Genomic DNA, 16,184 nt, shown 5'->3' on the forward strand with positions numbered 1-16,184 from the left:
AGAGAGAGAGACAGAGAGAGAGCACGGGGAAGGGGCAGAGAGAGAGAAAATCCCAAGCAGGCTCTGCTGACAACAGCAAGCCCGATTAGGGACTTGAACTCAGGAACCGTGAGATCATGACCTGAGCCAAAGCTGGATGCTTAACCCACTGAGCCACCCAGATGCCCCTGTGGGTTTTTATTTTCAAGGGCCGGAGCCAGCATCTCTGTTCATGGTCTACAGTCATCACAGCTGCCATTCTGGGGGGCTCTGCCATCTTTTGGTTTTAGTTCCTGGCACAAGGCATGCTCGGGCTCTCACGCCTGGGGAGCCCATAACTGCCTCCTCTCATTAGCGTGCAGTCTTAGTTCTGTGCTTGCCTTGTAGGGAATAAGGAGGCAGTGGACCCTTCCCCTGGGTTTTCTTGTCTCGGCTTCCATCTAGGGGTGTGCGTCTGTGTGTGTGTGTGTGTGTGTGTGTGTGTGTGTGTGTGTGTGTTTGTGTGTGTGTGTGTGTATTGCAGGCTGTGTAAGCCCCAGAGGCCAGGCCTCTTGCCAGCTGCTGAAGTTTTTTCCCCCAGAATTGTGTTAGCCACCCAGCTGTTTGCATTCCTAGCCCTCTGCCAAAGTCAGTGGCGCGGTCCCCATGCCAGGTGGAAACCGCGCTCTGCTTGGGTAATCCAGGGCTTCCATTTTGTGAGGGATGGGAAACAGCAGTGAGTGAGCAGGCGTGTTGGGTGGAGGGAGGGTGGGGCCGCTCCTTTTGGCACGCCATGTCGGAACTGGCCCAGCTGCTTGGTCTTCACCCAAAAGTAGGGCTAACTCTGGACTGACCCCAAATATCTAGTGGGGAAACTCTTTATTCTTGGATCTAGACCAGACCAGGCCTAGCAATTGCCTTTTTGTTTTTTATTGTTTTGGAAATCTGGAAAATGGGACTAATAAATCCTATGCCACACATTTTCCATGTCAGATGAGAAATAAGCTTTTAAATCATTCACCACCTTGGGGCGCCCGGGTGGCTCAGTGGGTTAAGCATCCGACTTCGGTTCAGGTTGTGATCTCATGGTTCGTGAGTTTGAGCGCTGCATTGGGCTCTGTGCTGACAGCTCAGAGCCTGGAGCCTGCTTCAGATTCTTTGTCTCGCCCTCTCTCTGCCCCTCCCCTGCTCACGCTCTGTCTCTGTCTCTCAATAATAAAGCAACACAAAACTGGGGTGCCTGAGGGGCTCAGTCGGTTAAGCATCTGACTATGGCTCAGGTCATGATCTCGCGTTCCCTGAGTTTGAGCCCCGTGTCGGGCTCTGTGCTGACAGCTCAGAGCCTGGAGCCTGCCTAGGATTCTGTGTCTCCCTCTCTCTCTGCCTCTCCCTGGCTCGCGCTCTGTGTCTCTCTCTCAAAAATAAACAAACACTAAAAAAATTAAAAATCACTTACCACCTCCTCATGTGGAGCAAAAAGTGACATTACATTGTGTTTTCTCAAGCATATTCTGCAGAATACTGAGTGTTCTTTGGGGAAGAAAAGGCACTGGCTAAGTTTGGGAAACACTGGATAAACAATTGTTAGCAAATTCTGTAGTGGCAGAGACCACCCAGATCCTCAGTATACCACGAATAGCCGTGGTGAATCTCCTGGGGATCTAGTATATGCAAAATTTCTTACATCAACTGGCTGCGTTCTTCTAGTGAAATGTTTTTTTCAAGTACCATCGCTGCCAAACGTGCTTTGGAAGATGCCGGGCCGAGGTCATAAGTGTATATTCATTTTATTCTTTTTTTTCACTGTGATTGTGAAGCGACGTGAGCACTTGCAATGCATGGCTTGGCTAAGATGTAGGTCCTAAAGAGCAAGGGCGGTCCACTTCAGAAGCTGTTGACATAAGTGCTTCCTGCTCTGTGACACCTTTCTCCCTCCTGTCCTTACAGCTCCCCTTTGAATTGGAGATTTACTACATTCAGCATGTTATGCTCTACGTGGTGCCCATCTACCTGCTTTGGAAAGGAGGTAAGCCCCCCCCACCCCAGCACACTGCCAGTGCCACTCCCATGCCTATCCACCCCACACCTAGCCACTCCCACACCTAGGCACTCCCACGCCTAGCCACTCCCACACCTAGCCACTCCCACGCCTAGCCACTCCCACACCTAGCCACTCCCACACCTAGCCACTCCCACGCCTAGCCACTCCCACGCCTAGCCGCCCCCACACCTAGCCGCTCCCACACTTAGCCACTCCCCCACCTAGCTGCTGCCTTCTGTTCTGGGGAATCCTCATGTATTGGATGCCCACCAGGATCTTGAGCTACTGCCAGGCTGGGTTTCTGCAGTATCCTTTATGCCACACACCAGGGGGTGAGCAGATGGGCATGGATAAAGCCTGCAAAGAATCTGGGGGCTTCTCAGAACCCTCGTTTGTGCCTTGTGGGTAAGCACGCTGCTGCTGTGTGTCCTGGGGCCTAGGCCTGGGGCTCGTTGTCTGTGGTGACATTGGGTTTGCATGGAAACCCCCGCAGCCCCGATTCTGTCACTCACATGTGCTGTGCCTCCCCCGTTGCGTCAGTGTGCAGTATAGGGTAGGAGGAGAGAAGGAAGCACTCAGCCCTGTCGAGGGCAGGACCTTGTGCTCTTGCTTATTGTATCCATCCTCTCAGAACCAAAGAAGATATTGAGAGGGACAAGAAGTTCAGGGACTGTGAGGTTCTAGGACTGAGGGAAGAAGCAGGTAAAAGAATAGTGACCACCGTGTAAAACAAACCATTGACAACCTTGATCTTGTCATGAGGGAGAGACCTCCAACTTGGTAGAGATGGCCTTGAAAGGAAAGCTGATCTCTTTGTGACCTCACAGTGACCCTTAAGTTATCCCCCCTCCCCTTCTATTATGTGGTAGATGAGAGGGGACTAGCCTCTCTGTCTTGGTTGCTGGGACTTCTCTGGGGGACCAACGCCACTATCGCACCTCAGGCCACCAAGGCTTTCATTTCTATCACGTTGAAAATGACACGAGGCCATGTGGGCCCTTAAAGCCACTGGAAGATGGTTTGGAAGTTGTGCTTCCTCTAACTCAGGAATCCTGGCAAATCTGAAGAACTTTTGGCAACCTGGGGACACATTGGAGGACGGGTACCGTTGCTCTCGGTGGAGTCTCCTGTCAGTCAAGAGATCTGCCCCCCTGTGCCCTGGTTTCTGTCAGATAGCATTTTTTCTTAGGACTGGTCTCAATGTTCTTTGAGGCTGTTTTTACCCTGTGCAGCCCCTTGGGGGGTCTCACAGACTCAGAGAGCACCTTCTTTGAATTTGCTCTAAATGTACTGTTTCCCCCTCTAAGCTGTAGGGCAAGTCTCCATATCCAGGAGACGTGTGCCATTTTTCAGGTATGTCTCCTGTGGCACAGGAAGCAGCTTGCTAATAATATTCAAGTCTGGGGGATACACTCATTCTGAATAGAACCAGGCAGGCAGCTATCTCTGCATTCCAGAAGCAACCCCCCTCTCCTTTCTGAGGGATGAGATGCAGGTTTTGGCCCAATGTGCATGGCCATTAGTTAAATCTACTTGGCTCCGAGGTGCCCGTAAAAATCTGTTAGGTAGCTGAGCCAGACTATTCTGAGATGGAAAATACCAAGTAGCCATCCCCAGTACCCCCTCCCCACAAAAAACCCCTCACAGTCTGGGAAGCTGCAGCTTCTAGAAGTGCTAGGTTCCACTGCAGCCTTCTGTTGAATCTGTCGCCACACTGTTTGGGGTAACTGAGCCGAGGAAGCAGGGATGCCAAGGCTTAATTCCAATTTATTTCTCACTGTTAGTGATTCTTTCCTCTTTCCTCTGGTGCCTGGCCCAGAGTAGAGGCTGTAAAAACAGTAACGGTAATAATAGCCACAGTAAATATCGGCTTTTTATTGAGTGTTTCCTGTGTGTGAGATACTTTGCTAGGCACGCTTTGTGTGTTTTCTCATCCAACTAACCCTGGTGAAAATGCCCCTTCTACAAAGGAGAAAGCCAAGGCTCAGAAATGTTAGGTACCTTGCTCACAGCCATCAGTAGCAGAGCCAGGATTCAAAGCCTGGCCTCGATTCCCTCTCAAACCAGTCCTTTTCTCCGCGTACCTCATTGTCCTAAAAGGCAGGCACCTGTCCCCTCACCACACAGCAGGTTGGGAGTCTCCCCTCCAGCCACCCCCAACATGTATTTGTTGAACACTTACTACGAACCCAGCATTTGTACTAGGGAATCAGAGATTCCCTGCTATAGGGAGTCTGTGCGGGAAGAGAGCCTTGGGAGTGTAAACCAGCAGGGATAAGTGCGACAGAGGGCGCCATAGGAACAGAACAGGATTTATTTGTCACCACTTCTGAGCTCTTCAGAAGCCTTGGCTTCCTTTCTGGCTCTTTGCTGTCATCTGCTGTTCATTTGGGGGAAATTATATGCACTTAGAGAAAAGTCTGGTTTTCCTAAGGCTGGTTTCAGTCTTTGGTCCCGAGTCTCAGACCTGGGCCTTGCAGAGGACAAATTGATCTGGAGTGAGCAGTGGGAAGATGATTCTCTGTAAATCAAAAAAGCTGAGGGTTTAGGGGTTCTCTTTCCTAGAAGTCTTGTAATTTTCCAAAAGTAACTGACTTTGGAGTTTATACCCAAGGCAAGACAGCTCTCCTGTAGATACCTCCCATGGCCAGGAGCCCTGTTTTCCTGAAAGGCAAAATTGTGCTGCTTTCTGTGGCCTGGGTGGGGGCGGAGTTCAGTAGTACCTAGTGGGATCCCCTCCCTCCTTCATTACTACAGTCCTTCAGCATGGCCGTAGTGACTGTGACATCCTGTGTCCACACTGTTCTTTTTTTTTATTAAAAATGTTTTTAATGTTTATTTTTGAGAGAGAGAGAGACAGACAGACAGACAGACAGACAGGGTGCCAGTGGGGGAAGGGCAGAGAGAGAGAGAGAGATGCAGAATCTGAAGCAGGCACCAGGCTCCGAGCTGTCAGCACAGGGCCTGACGTGGGGCTCAAACCCATGAACAACCTGAGTCAAAGTCAGACACTTAAGCAACTGAGCTACCCAGGCACCCTTGTCCACACTGTTCTTTTCTTCCTCCAGCCTTCCTTTTTATTTCTGTTTCCTTTCCTCCCAGCTCTTTGCCTTTGGCGCTCTGGAACTACACTTGACTCTTGAACAGTACGCAGGTTAGGGATGCGACCCCCCCCCCCCCCACAGTCTAATAGCCGTGTATAACTTTACTCCCTCAAAACATAACTACTAATAACCTTTCGTTGACCAGAAGCCTTATTGATAATGTAAACAGTGGAAGAACACAGATTTTGCATGTTATATGTATTATGTACTGTATTCCTGCAATAAAATCACCTGGAGAAAAGAAAATGTTATTAAGAAAATCCTAAGGGAGACAAAATACATTTACTGTACTGCTCTGTATTTATCAGTAAAAATCTGCACGGGAGTGAACTTGCAAAAGTTCAAACCTGTGCTGGTCAAGGGTCAGCTGTATATTTTTTATAACCCCCAGCCCAACCAGCTCTTCACAGAATGCCAAGTCCTCCCGTGTCTTGCCTGGAGCTCCCCCCAATGGAGGCTACTCTTCCTTTTCTGCCCCCTGTGCTGTCGAGCCCCCCACTGTCTCCCCCCAGACTAATATTTCATCTCTCAGGTGGAAGTGCTTTCTCCTTTACCATTCTCTCCACCTTTTCTTTTCACCACTACCCCCACCTAACCCCTCATCCGCTTCCCCCATGTTCCTAGATGCCTTTGGCCCCTGGTGCTCAGTATTTCCATTACAACTCTGGCCAGCATTGAGAGAGGCTTCCAGGGAAGACCACTCGCCCCACCCAGCTTCTCAAAGTTTGGGTGTCTCCACCTCAGTGACTTCTGTGTCTTCTTCTCTTCAGCTGACTGACTTTGCCCCCCCTCCCCCCGAAACTCCTCTGTCTGAGATCATTAGCCCCTGCATCCCTTTCTGTGACCCAAATCTCTACTCTTTTCAGCCTCCTCCCCTCAAGCTTCCTGTCCTTCCCACTCTTGATAGATGCACCGCCAACAAATGACTGGGAAAACAGAGATTTCCAGGTGCAAATTCCCTCGGTTATTTCCCTCTGCTCTAAAAGCTGCTTCACCCACCCCTGTCCTGACATCATTCCCTGTCATCTTGGAGGAAGTGGTTTTGTGGTAATCTCGCATCCCTTCCCCTCGTCCGGAACTTCATTCCATCAAGTAGTCAGTCACTTGTCTCCTGGATTTCAACCCTTTCTTCACTACTGGCTTTTTGGCCAAGAAGGATGCCGAAGTCTTCCCCTTATAATTTTTTTTTAATGTTTGTTTATTTTTGAGAGAGGCTGGGGGAGGGGCAGAGAGAGAGGGAGAGAGAATCAGCAGCGAGCCGGATGCGCGACTCGATCTCACAAACCATGAGATCATGACCTGAGTTGAAATCGAGTCGGACATTTAAACGACTGAGCCACCCCGGCGTCCCAGCATCTTCAAAGATTAGTCCAACAAGATTTCCTAAACCTCAGTTCTTTGGGTGTGACAATTCTTGCCTAATCCACAGTGTCATCTGTATTATTATGTCTATGATATATGTCCTTAAATCTACTAATTTTTCTTTTTCCTAAAATATCTTTCTGCTCCATGAAATCCTGGATTCAGTGCGCTGGTTACTTATTTTAATACACTTAAATTTTTTTTTAACGTTTATTATTTATTTTTTGAGAGACAGAGCATGAGCAGGGGAGGGGCAGAGAGAGAGGGAGACACAGAATCCGAAGCAGGCTTCAGGCTCTGAGCCACCAGCACAGAGCCCGACACGGGCTCAAACCCATAAGCTGTGAGAACATGACCTGAGCCAAAGTCAGATGCTTAACTGACCCAGGCACCCCTTACATGTTTAAATTGGCATTCAATTTCCTCTTCCTGACCTATATGTTCCTCTCATGTGTTCATTTTTCCCTTATGTTATTGGCCTTTTTAACAAAATTGAATCTTAGGAGCTCTTTATATGTAATTTATATATTTTACATATTTGTTTATATTTCTACATAATATAAATATATGCTTACACATTTCTATATAATTATTTTTCCGTATAAGTTTTTCTAGATAATATAAATATCTTTCTCTATAATGTAAATATTTTTCTGTGTATTTCTATATAAATATTAGGAGTTAACCCTTTGTGATCTGCGCTGTAGCTCTTTTTCCCAGTTTTGTCATTTGTTTTTTTTTTTTTATCTTCTGATTTATTTAGGTAGGATGTTTACATCTCTATGCAATTTAATTTATTTTTATCATATAGCTTCTGAATTTTGAGTTATGGTTAGGAAGTCCTTCCACACCCCGAGGTTATAAAAAATATATCCTGGGGGCGCCTGGGTGGCTCACTCGGTTAAGTGTCTGACTTCATCTCGGGTCATGATCTTGGGATTCATGGGTTCAAGCCTCACATCACACTTTGTGCTGGTGGTTTGGAGTCTGCTTGGGATTCTCTCTCCCTCTCTGCCCCTCCCCCACTCATGCTCGCTCTCGCTCTCTGTCTCTCTCTCCCTCTCAAAAATAAATAAACATTAAAAAAAAGACAAATCCAGGGTGCCTGAGTGGTTCAGTGGGCTGAACGTCCAACTCTTGATTTTGACTCAGATCATGATCTCGTGTTCCTGAGATCGAGCCCCATGTCGGGCTTTGTGCCGCACATGGAGCCTACTTGAGATTCTCTCTCTCCCCTCTCTCTCTGCCCCTTCTCCAGTTATGCTCTCTCTCTCTCAAAATAAATAAAATAACTTAAAAAAATATATATATATATAACCCCATATTTTCTTTGCCTGTGTTAATAGTTCCATTTTTTTAACCTTTAAATCTTTCATCCACTTGGAATTTATCCTGGGATACAGTGTGAGATAAGGATCCAATTTGATTTCCAGGTGGCTTCTCATTTGTCCCAAGACCATTGAGCGAATAGTCCGGCACAATCAGGTGTGCTTGCGGGTAGGACCATGCTGACCGATGTGAAGAGTGATCACTGTTCTCTGCCTTTTTTTACCCACCTAATTGTTCCTGAAATCCATTCTCTCCCTGCCTTGGGCTGGCCCTTCCTCATGTCGCACCTTAGCCACGACAGCTGGCTCTGTGTGGTCTCCCCAGCTCCCCCTACCAACAACCTGTCCCTGTAGCTTCAAAAGCTATTTTCAAAGCCCAAATAGGATCACAGCACCTCCCTATTTGGAAACTTTCGGTGGCTCCCCCTTGTCCCCAGAGCCCAGTGCATTTTGCAGGCCTCTTCTCTGTATGTTCCTCCCTTCCTTGTGTTCTGAACTTGGGTATTACCAAGATCCTTAGGGACCTCCCCCCCCCCCCCCCACCAAGTTTACCGTTTAACTTTCCTGCCTCTGCGTCCTGAAGATGCCATGACTTCTGCCAGGAACGCCCTTCTCCAGCTTGGTGGCCTGGAAAGCATTCATATTTCCAAACTCAACCTCAGCCGCTAGCTTCTCCAGGCAGCCCACTGGAACTGTTCTGTGGCTTTCCTTCTGCAGTGCACGTGTGAGACATGCCTGTCTGCCTAAGGACAGGAAGTGTTCTTTAGTTCTTAGTATTTCAGGGCTGAATGAGTGAGGACCTATATAGATACCCGCACACTGCACATTTTACATATCTTATTATGCATCTTAGAAGCTGACATTTATGTGCATTGTCCACCAACTAGGCACTGGGTAAGTGTTTTACTTGCATGACCTTGATCTCATTTAATCCCTATATAAGTCCACTAGCACATGATCTTGGATGAGAAAAAAAAAAATCACGTCTTCAGCTGCATTAACTCCAACTGACATCTAGCATTACTTTCAGTGCTGAAACGTAGGCAACAAACCACAGCTTTAGCAGCACTCACGGATGTTGTCGTTAATGTAAATCAGTTTCTCCTCCTATTACAGCTGCTGTAGGGATTTCAAAAAATCATTGGCACCTCCTCATTACCTGCAAATGTAAAAACCTTAATTTTTAAAAGTACTTCGACAATTATTTCAGTGTTACTGTTTGCTTTTGTTATCCTTTTTTATTTTGTATACTTAAAAAGATTTATTCTGAGGGGCACCTGGATGGCTCAGTCGGTTAAACGTCTGACTTGATTTCGGCTCAAGTAGTGATCCCAGGGTCATGGAATCGAGCCCTGTATCAGGCTTCATGCTAGGTGTGTGGAGCTTGCTTAAGATTTTGGGGCATCTGGGTGGCTCAGTCGGTTAAGCATCGGACTTCAGCTCAGGTCACGATCTCGTGGTTTGTGAGTTCAAGGGCCGTGTTGGGCTCTGTGCTGACAGCTCAGAGCCTGGAGCCTGCTTTGGATTCGGTGTCTCCCTCTCTCTCTGCCCCTCCCCCACTCACACTCTGTCTCTGAAAAAAAAAATGAATAAACGTTAAAAAAAAAGATTCTCTTTCTGCCCCTCCCCTGCTCATTTTCATTCTCATTCTCTCTCTCTCTCTCTCAAAAAAAAAAAAAAAAAAAAACCTTTTATTCCGAGAGAGGAGGCCCCAAATCAGCCATGGGGTCCACAGCACCACAAAGGTCAGGAGCCCCTGCACTAGACTTTCAACTGGCATTAGAAACCAGGCAGACAAGCTTCACCACCACCCAGTGCTGCTCCCCCATGTTGTCGCTGAGTTCTGACAGACTGTGAGTTCCAATCCTGATTCTGGCACTTAGGTGAGTGCCTTAAACCTCTCTGCATCTGTTTTCTTATTTGTAAAAGGAGAGTAGGAATAGTACCTACCTCACAGGTGTGGCGTGAGGGTTTACTGAGCTCATATATGGGAATACCTAGAACAGTGCCTGGCGTGTGTTGTGTTGCAGACTTTTATTATTCGCCCCTATAACACGGCCTCTTATTAATTACACATCTGTCTTCCAACTGGACTGTGGGCTCTTGAGGATTCTTCCTTGCCTGATTCGAAAGTGACAGAGCCTTGCACCTACTGAGCGTACGTTTGTCAGCAGGTTTAATATCGCCGGCGTCCCTCCTTTTGGACGCCTGTTTCTCCTTTGGGCTGTGTGACACTCCTGTCTCCTGGTTCTCCTCCTCTGGCTGGCTGTCTTTGGGCTCCTTTGCTCTGCCTGTCCCAGAGGTCCCAGGGTTCTCCATCCATAGATGTAACTGAAGGCTCAAGAAACACCACAGCTACTTCAAAGGAAACATGTCTACAATCAGGATTCTCAATTCCATAACTCTTCTTCCCACCTACTCTTCTTCTTCCTCCATTTCCTGTATTAGCGGCTCCACCATCCACCCCCCAGGGCCAAAGCCAATATCCTAGCCAGAAACTTTCTGGATCCCTTCCTCCACCTCATCCCTTATGGCAATCAGTTCAGGCGTTCTGACGATTCAGATTCTCAAAATGCTTGCAAATTCAGCTCTTCCTCTCTCTTTCCATCACCCCAGCTCTAGCACAGGCTCTCGGCCTCTGTTGCCAGGACTACTCTGTTTTCTCTCTCCTCTCCCTGCCCTGATTGGCCCCCTGTGTCTCACCCAGTCTCCAGAATGACTTCTCTAAGGAAAGAACAATTGTGATCAGGTTTTGCTCCCCTGCTTAAAAATCCTCTCCTTGGGGCACCTGGGTGGCTCAGCCGGTTCAGCTTCCGACTTCGGCTCAGGTCATGATCTCACGGTTCCTGAGTTCGAGCCCTGCATTGGGCTCTGTGCTGACAGCTCAGAACCTGGAGCCGGCTTTGGTTTCTGTGTCTCCCTCTCTCTCTGCCCCTTCACCACTCATGCTCTGTCTGCCTCTCTCTGTCTCTGTCTCTGTCTCTCTCTCAGAAATAAACGTTAAAAAAAATTAAAAAATCCTGTTCAGGATGCAGACCAAACTTTTTCACATGGCATTCAAGATATTTACATTTGACCCTTATCTGTCTCACTTTTTAAAAATTAATTTATTTTTTAAATGTTTATTTTTGAGGGAAAGAGAGTGTGAGCGGGGGAGGGGCATAGAGAGAAGGAGACACAGAATCCGAAGCAGGCTCCAGGCTCTGAGCTGTCAGCACAGAGACCAGTGTGGGGCTCGAACCCATAAGCCGTGACATCATGACCTGAGCTGAAGTCAGACGCTTAACTGAGACACCCAGGTGCCCCATTTTTTTTTTCTTTTAAAGACGCTTAACCGAGACACCCAGGCACCCCCTTTTTTTCTTTTAAAGTTTCTTCATTTATTTTGAGAGAGAGACAGTGTCAGTAAGGGGGTGTCAGAGAGAAAATCTCAAGCAGACTCCCCACCGCCAGCACAGAGCACGGGGCTGGAACCCACAAAGCTCTGAGAACATGACCTAAGCCGAAACCAAGAGTTGGACGCTTAACCTGCCTCCCAGGTGCCCCTTATCTGTCTCTCTGACCTCATTTCCCATCACTCAAGTTTCAACTCCCATTACTTTCCCTTCTAAGTGAACAAACCTGCTGACAGATTTGCCCCACGTGCCTTCACTGCCATGTCCACGCGGCTTCTCTACCTAGAGCCTAGCAAACTCCATGTCCCCCTTTAACATTAGCTCAGCGATGCTGCCTCCACGCTGGAGCTGTGTGTGACTTCCCTAGGCAGCCTAAGGCACACTTTCCTGAACATTGTTTTGAATCTGCATACCTCAAATGTCGTAAAGGCCTCATCTGATTGTTTATCTGTGTTTTACCACTAGGTGGCAGTAGCCTCATCTTTTCGTCTTTTCAGGAAATGAGGCTCTACAATGAAGATCACTTTTAATTTAATTTAAATTACTAATACTAAATAATTCAATTGATAGTACCGTAAAACCGTGGGTTGTTTGTAGCTTGTTCTGCGAGTGTTCCACAAGACAAGCAAACATTTCTAATCAATTTTAACTTGATAAACGAGCGATGTCTTGTGATACGAGTAGTGTGTGACACCAAACATCACATGATCACAACTAAGCCAGTGGTTCTTGAAATTCGTTTTGATATATGAGTGCTTTGGATTACAAGCATGTTTCCAGGACGAATTATGCTCGCAAACCAAGGCTTCACTGTGTTTATTATAATTAAGATGCTGTGGGAGTGAGGGAGAGGGCAAAGTCTATGAGGCCCCGGGATTTTGGCCTGGGTGGCTGAAGGAAGATAGGGTACCAGTAATGGAGAAGGGGACACAGAAGGAAGGAACATGTTTTAGGAAGGAAGATTGTTGTTCTTTACTTGAGTTTCAGATACTTCTAGGCTATCAGGCTGAGATGTCCAGGAGGCAGTTGGATGGAATATTCTGGCACAGTTCATGGGAGTCTTGGCTAGAGGCAGACTTCAGTGTCCTTGGTGTAAAGGTGGTGCATACAATCATGGGAGCGGAAGAAATAGAACTTGGAAAAAAGGCCTTGGGTGGGGGAACATTGACCTGTGAATAGTAGACGAGGGGGAGAGGAGTTTAAGGAGATTGCAGGACCTGTCAGAGCAGTAATAGGAATGGCCAGCTCTCCTGGAAGCTAGGGCAGTAGACCTGTTCATCTGAGAAGTAGTGATCAGGAGCGCCGCATTTCAGAGAGTTCTGGTAAAGTAAGGCCATTGGAGAAGTGGGAATGGGAAGGAAGGCAGGCGTTAAAGGTGTTAAAGAAGGAGGGGTTAAGGGTGTTGCAAAGCTAAGGGAGGGATTTCTCTCTCCCCACGTCTTCCTTTTCCTGCCTTTCCTTCCCCCTCTCCTCCCCTTTCCTCTCTGCCCAAGGCTAGGCATGGTCAAGTGTGAAGATGAAGGCCAGTAGTGAGAGGGAGCAGTGAGGGTGCTAGGGAGGAAGAGGAGTGGGTGAATCACAGGTGATGGCACCTGCTGAGAACGAACGGGCTCTGTGGTGGATTGGGATGGGCACTGACAGGAGAAATAAGTGGTATGGGAGAAAGAATTCTAGACTTTTCTGTGCTGTCCACTAGAATTCTCGGTAATTATGGGGATGATCTATAGCTGCTGTGCTCAGTTGTGTAGCCGCCAACTCCGTGTGGCTCCTGAGCAGAAGAAACATGGTTAGTGTAACCAAGGAACTAGGAGCAAGGAATTTCATGTTTGATTTAAGTTCAATGAATTTGCACTGAAATCGAAGTAGCTGCAGGTCTTTAGTGGGTACCATATTGGACAACGTGGCTCTAGAAGGTTGATGACTAGCACTTGAGGGGGCCCTCCTGAAACACATTTCCTTGCATTTTCCCAGCGCTGGACTGTAAAGTGACCCAATTTCTCCAGGAGGGCTCAGCAGCCTGAATGGAGGGGCAGGACATCTGGTTTGAGGCGTCTGTCCAAAGGTGGGGCTTTGTAAGTAGGATCGATGGTGTTGAAGATCCAGAAAGCGAAGGATGCATGGGGTTTGGGACAGAGTCTTGGTAATCTTGCCACACACTTGCCTCCTTTTGGGTTTCCGACTGAGGGCAGGCCACCCAAGGAACAATAACAGAACGGGAAATAGAGTTCTTACTTTATTTATTTTAATGTTTGTTTTTGAGAGAGAAAAAGAGAGCGCCAGTGGAAGGGGGGTGCAGAGAGAGAGGGAGACACAGAATCCGAAGCAGGCTCTGGGCTCTGAGCTGTCCACACAGATCCTGATGTGGGGCTCGAACTCAAATGAACCGCGAGATCATGACCTGAGCTGAAGGCGGACACTTAAGTGATGGAGCCACCCAGGCGCCCCAGGTCTTCTTTTATTATTAGCTGATCAAGCACCCAGCCGCTCCAACACAGGCAGGGCTGCTTCGGCTGGCTGGGCTGGAGCCTGTAGCTTTGGTCTTGGCATGCTCCATCCCCTGAGAATCTAAAGTGGCCAGATCTATAGCGTGAGCCTGAACTTATTCCCCATCCAGGCAAAGGAACTGGGAAGCCTGAGAGGAAATCGAACAGGCCTGGCTGCCTGCCGATGGGATGGTTGTGACACACACTCAATAAACAGTGAAAAGTGTGCGCTGCCCATTCCGAAGCGGGACTACCTGCTTTCAAATCCTGGTCCTGCGACTTTCCCAGCTGTGTGACCTTGGCTAAGTGTCGTAACTTGTCTGCGTTTCCATTTCTTCATGTGTGACACAAGAACGATTGTACTTCCCCAAAGGGTTTTAGTGAGCGTTAAATGTATCGGTGTATGTGAGGTGCTTGTGATAGCGGCCGTCACTCAGTTCACACTGCATAAGTCTGCTCTTCATATGGTTTCTGTTTGCCAAGGTACCCTGACTCTGCCCTCCTAATATCATAAAATGTGGTCCGGGCAGTTTCTTCGGATGTCACTGTTAGCAGGTGCCCCCTGGGGGATGAACTGGTGAGGGGGTGCGGGGTAGTGTGTGGTGAGGTGGATGAGGAGTTCCCTCTGTCCACCTGGGAGTAGAGGGGGCTAGTTCAAGTGATCGGTCACAGGGCCCAAGATGGTATGGAAGGAAGGGCGAGGAGGAAGTCCACGGAGGGGCGGGAATCACGGGATCAGAGGTCACCAGGACGTCTGTAGGTACCTGTACAAGTAGGAGTTGAGGATGTGGAATCTGAAATTACGGGGAAACTGTGGTCAGATAAATGTAACTGAGGCGGGGTGGTCGGGGTGCTCACTGAAGCCGTTTGGGTAGTAAGGTGGCGTTGAGGTGCAGGTCTGGAGGGTTGAGGAGGTTCAAGAGGCCATGAGGTTAGGATGTTAGAAGAGCCCCTCCTGCAGATGTTGGAATCACCCAGAATGCTGGCAGGAGAAGGCCTGATATAAAGAGGAAGCCTGTATGCAAATCGAGACTGATCTGGGTTGAGTCTGACGGTGACCGGGGGGGGGGGGGGGGGGGGGGGGGGGGGGGGGGGGGGGGCGGGGGGGTGGACTGTGGTGAAGAAGAGAACGTGAAGCTTGGAAGAAAGAAGAGTAAACGTCCAGCAGCAGTAATGGGAGGGGGTTCTTCAGCTCCCCCTCTCCCCCACAGAAGCTTGCTGTGAGCCTAGGTGGAGGAGGAGGAGGAGGAGGAGGAGGAGGAGGAGGAGGAGGAGGAGGAGGAGGAGTCTCTGCTCAGAGCACCCAGAGGGAGAAGCAGTGTCCTGGGGGAGAGCCGGGTCTCTGTAGGGAGAGGAGGTGCAAGGACCATTCTGTGCGAAGCTAGTGGGTGTGAAAGGATTTGCCGGTGCTGGGACCAGGTTTCCAGAGGTTTCCTCCTCCAGTCTGGAGAGAAGTCAGCTGCAGGATGGGTGTAGGAGAGCGACCGCACACAGCTTTAGGACCTGCAGGGCTGGTGATCCAGTTCCTTGATGGGAGAACTCCCTCCCCTTTTCCTCATCCCTGTGGGTTTTTTTGGTTGGGTGAGTGTGGTGGTTTTATTTAGGAATGAATGAATGAATGATTTATTTATTTATTTATTTAGAGAAAGAGAGAGGGTGAGTAGAAGAAGGGCAGAGAGAGGGAGAGACAGAATCCCAAGCAGGCTCCACGCCATCGGTGCAGAGCCCGATGCATGGCTTGATCTCATGCACTGCAAGACCATGGCCCGAGCCAAAATCAAGAGTCGGATGGATGCTCAACTGAGCCACCCAGGTGCCCCACTTTTTATATATACATATACAGAGAGTGCACGTGAATGGGGGGAGAAGGGCAGAGGGAAACAGAGAATCTTAAGCAGGCTCCATGCTCAGTGTGGAACCCGACACAGGGCTTGATTTCACAACCCTGGGATCGTGACCTGAGCTGAAATCAAGAGTCAGACACTCAACCAGCTGAGCCACCCAGACGCCTCCTAGGCAGAGGTTCTTAACATGGGGTCCACAACTAGGGATTAAGGGGTCCATTAAGTTGGGTGGGAAAAAAACATCATACCTTTTTTTTTTCCCCCACTAACCTCGGCCAGAAATGCAGCCCTCAAATGTAGGCAACAAGTGCCAGTGACGGTAGCCATACCTGAGACTTTAATGTCACTAGCAATCAGACAACTTCCTCTCACATTACAGTGGCCGCAGACAGCTCAGAATACTGTTTATGCCCTTTGCTGCCTTGAAATTGCTTAGACCCGCTGCTGGATCTCATTTAAATGTATTAGTAAAGAAACATGGAAGTACTGAATTACAGATCTGTTTTTCCTATCTTGATAACTCTGCTTTAATATCATTGGCTTCTTTTGTAACTCTTTGCCTTTTAGGCATTCAGAACACCATTCTGGGGAGTGGTTCATGGGTGCCCTACGCTGTCTGGGGGAGGGGGGGGTTGGGGGAGGTTGGGGGGAGGACCCCTGCCTGGCTCC

At 48.5% G+C, this 16,184-nt stretch overlaps 1 protein-coding gene across 5 annotated transcripts in view; it reads left to right on the forward strand.

Annotated features, from left to right (window-relative positions):
• Positions 1-16,184, forward strand: part of TMEM164 (transmembrane protein 164) — a 166,208-nt gene that overhangs the window by 128,134 nt on the left and 21,890 nt on the right. For all 5 annotated transcript variants that reach the window (XM_045051249.1, XM_045051248.1, XM_045051247.1 and 2 more), the window contains exon 5: positions 1,906-1,984. In XM_045051249.1, the coding sequence (XP_044907184.1) occupies positions 1,906-1,984 (79 nt within the window). The remainder of the gene's footprint in view (positions 1-1,905; positions 1,985-16,184) is intronic.

This window comes from Felis catus, chromosome X (genome assembly GCF_018350175.1).
Source record: "Felis catus isolate Fca126 chromosome X, F.catus_Fca126_mat1.0, whole genome shotgun sequence".
Classification (NCBI taxonomy): Eukaryota; Metazoa; Chordata; class Mammalia; order Carnivora; family Felidae; genus Felis; species Felis catus.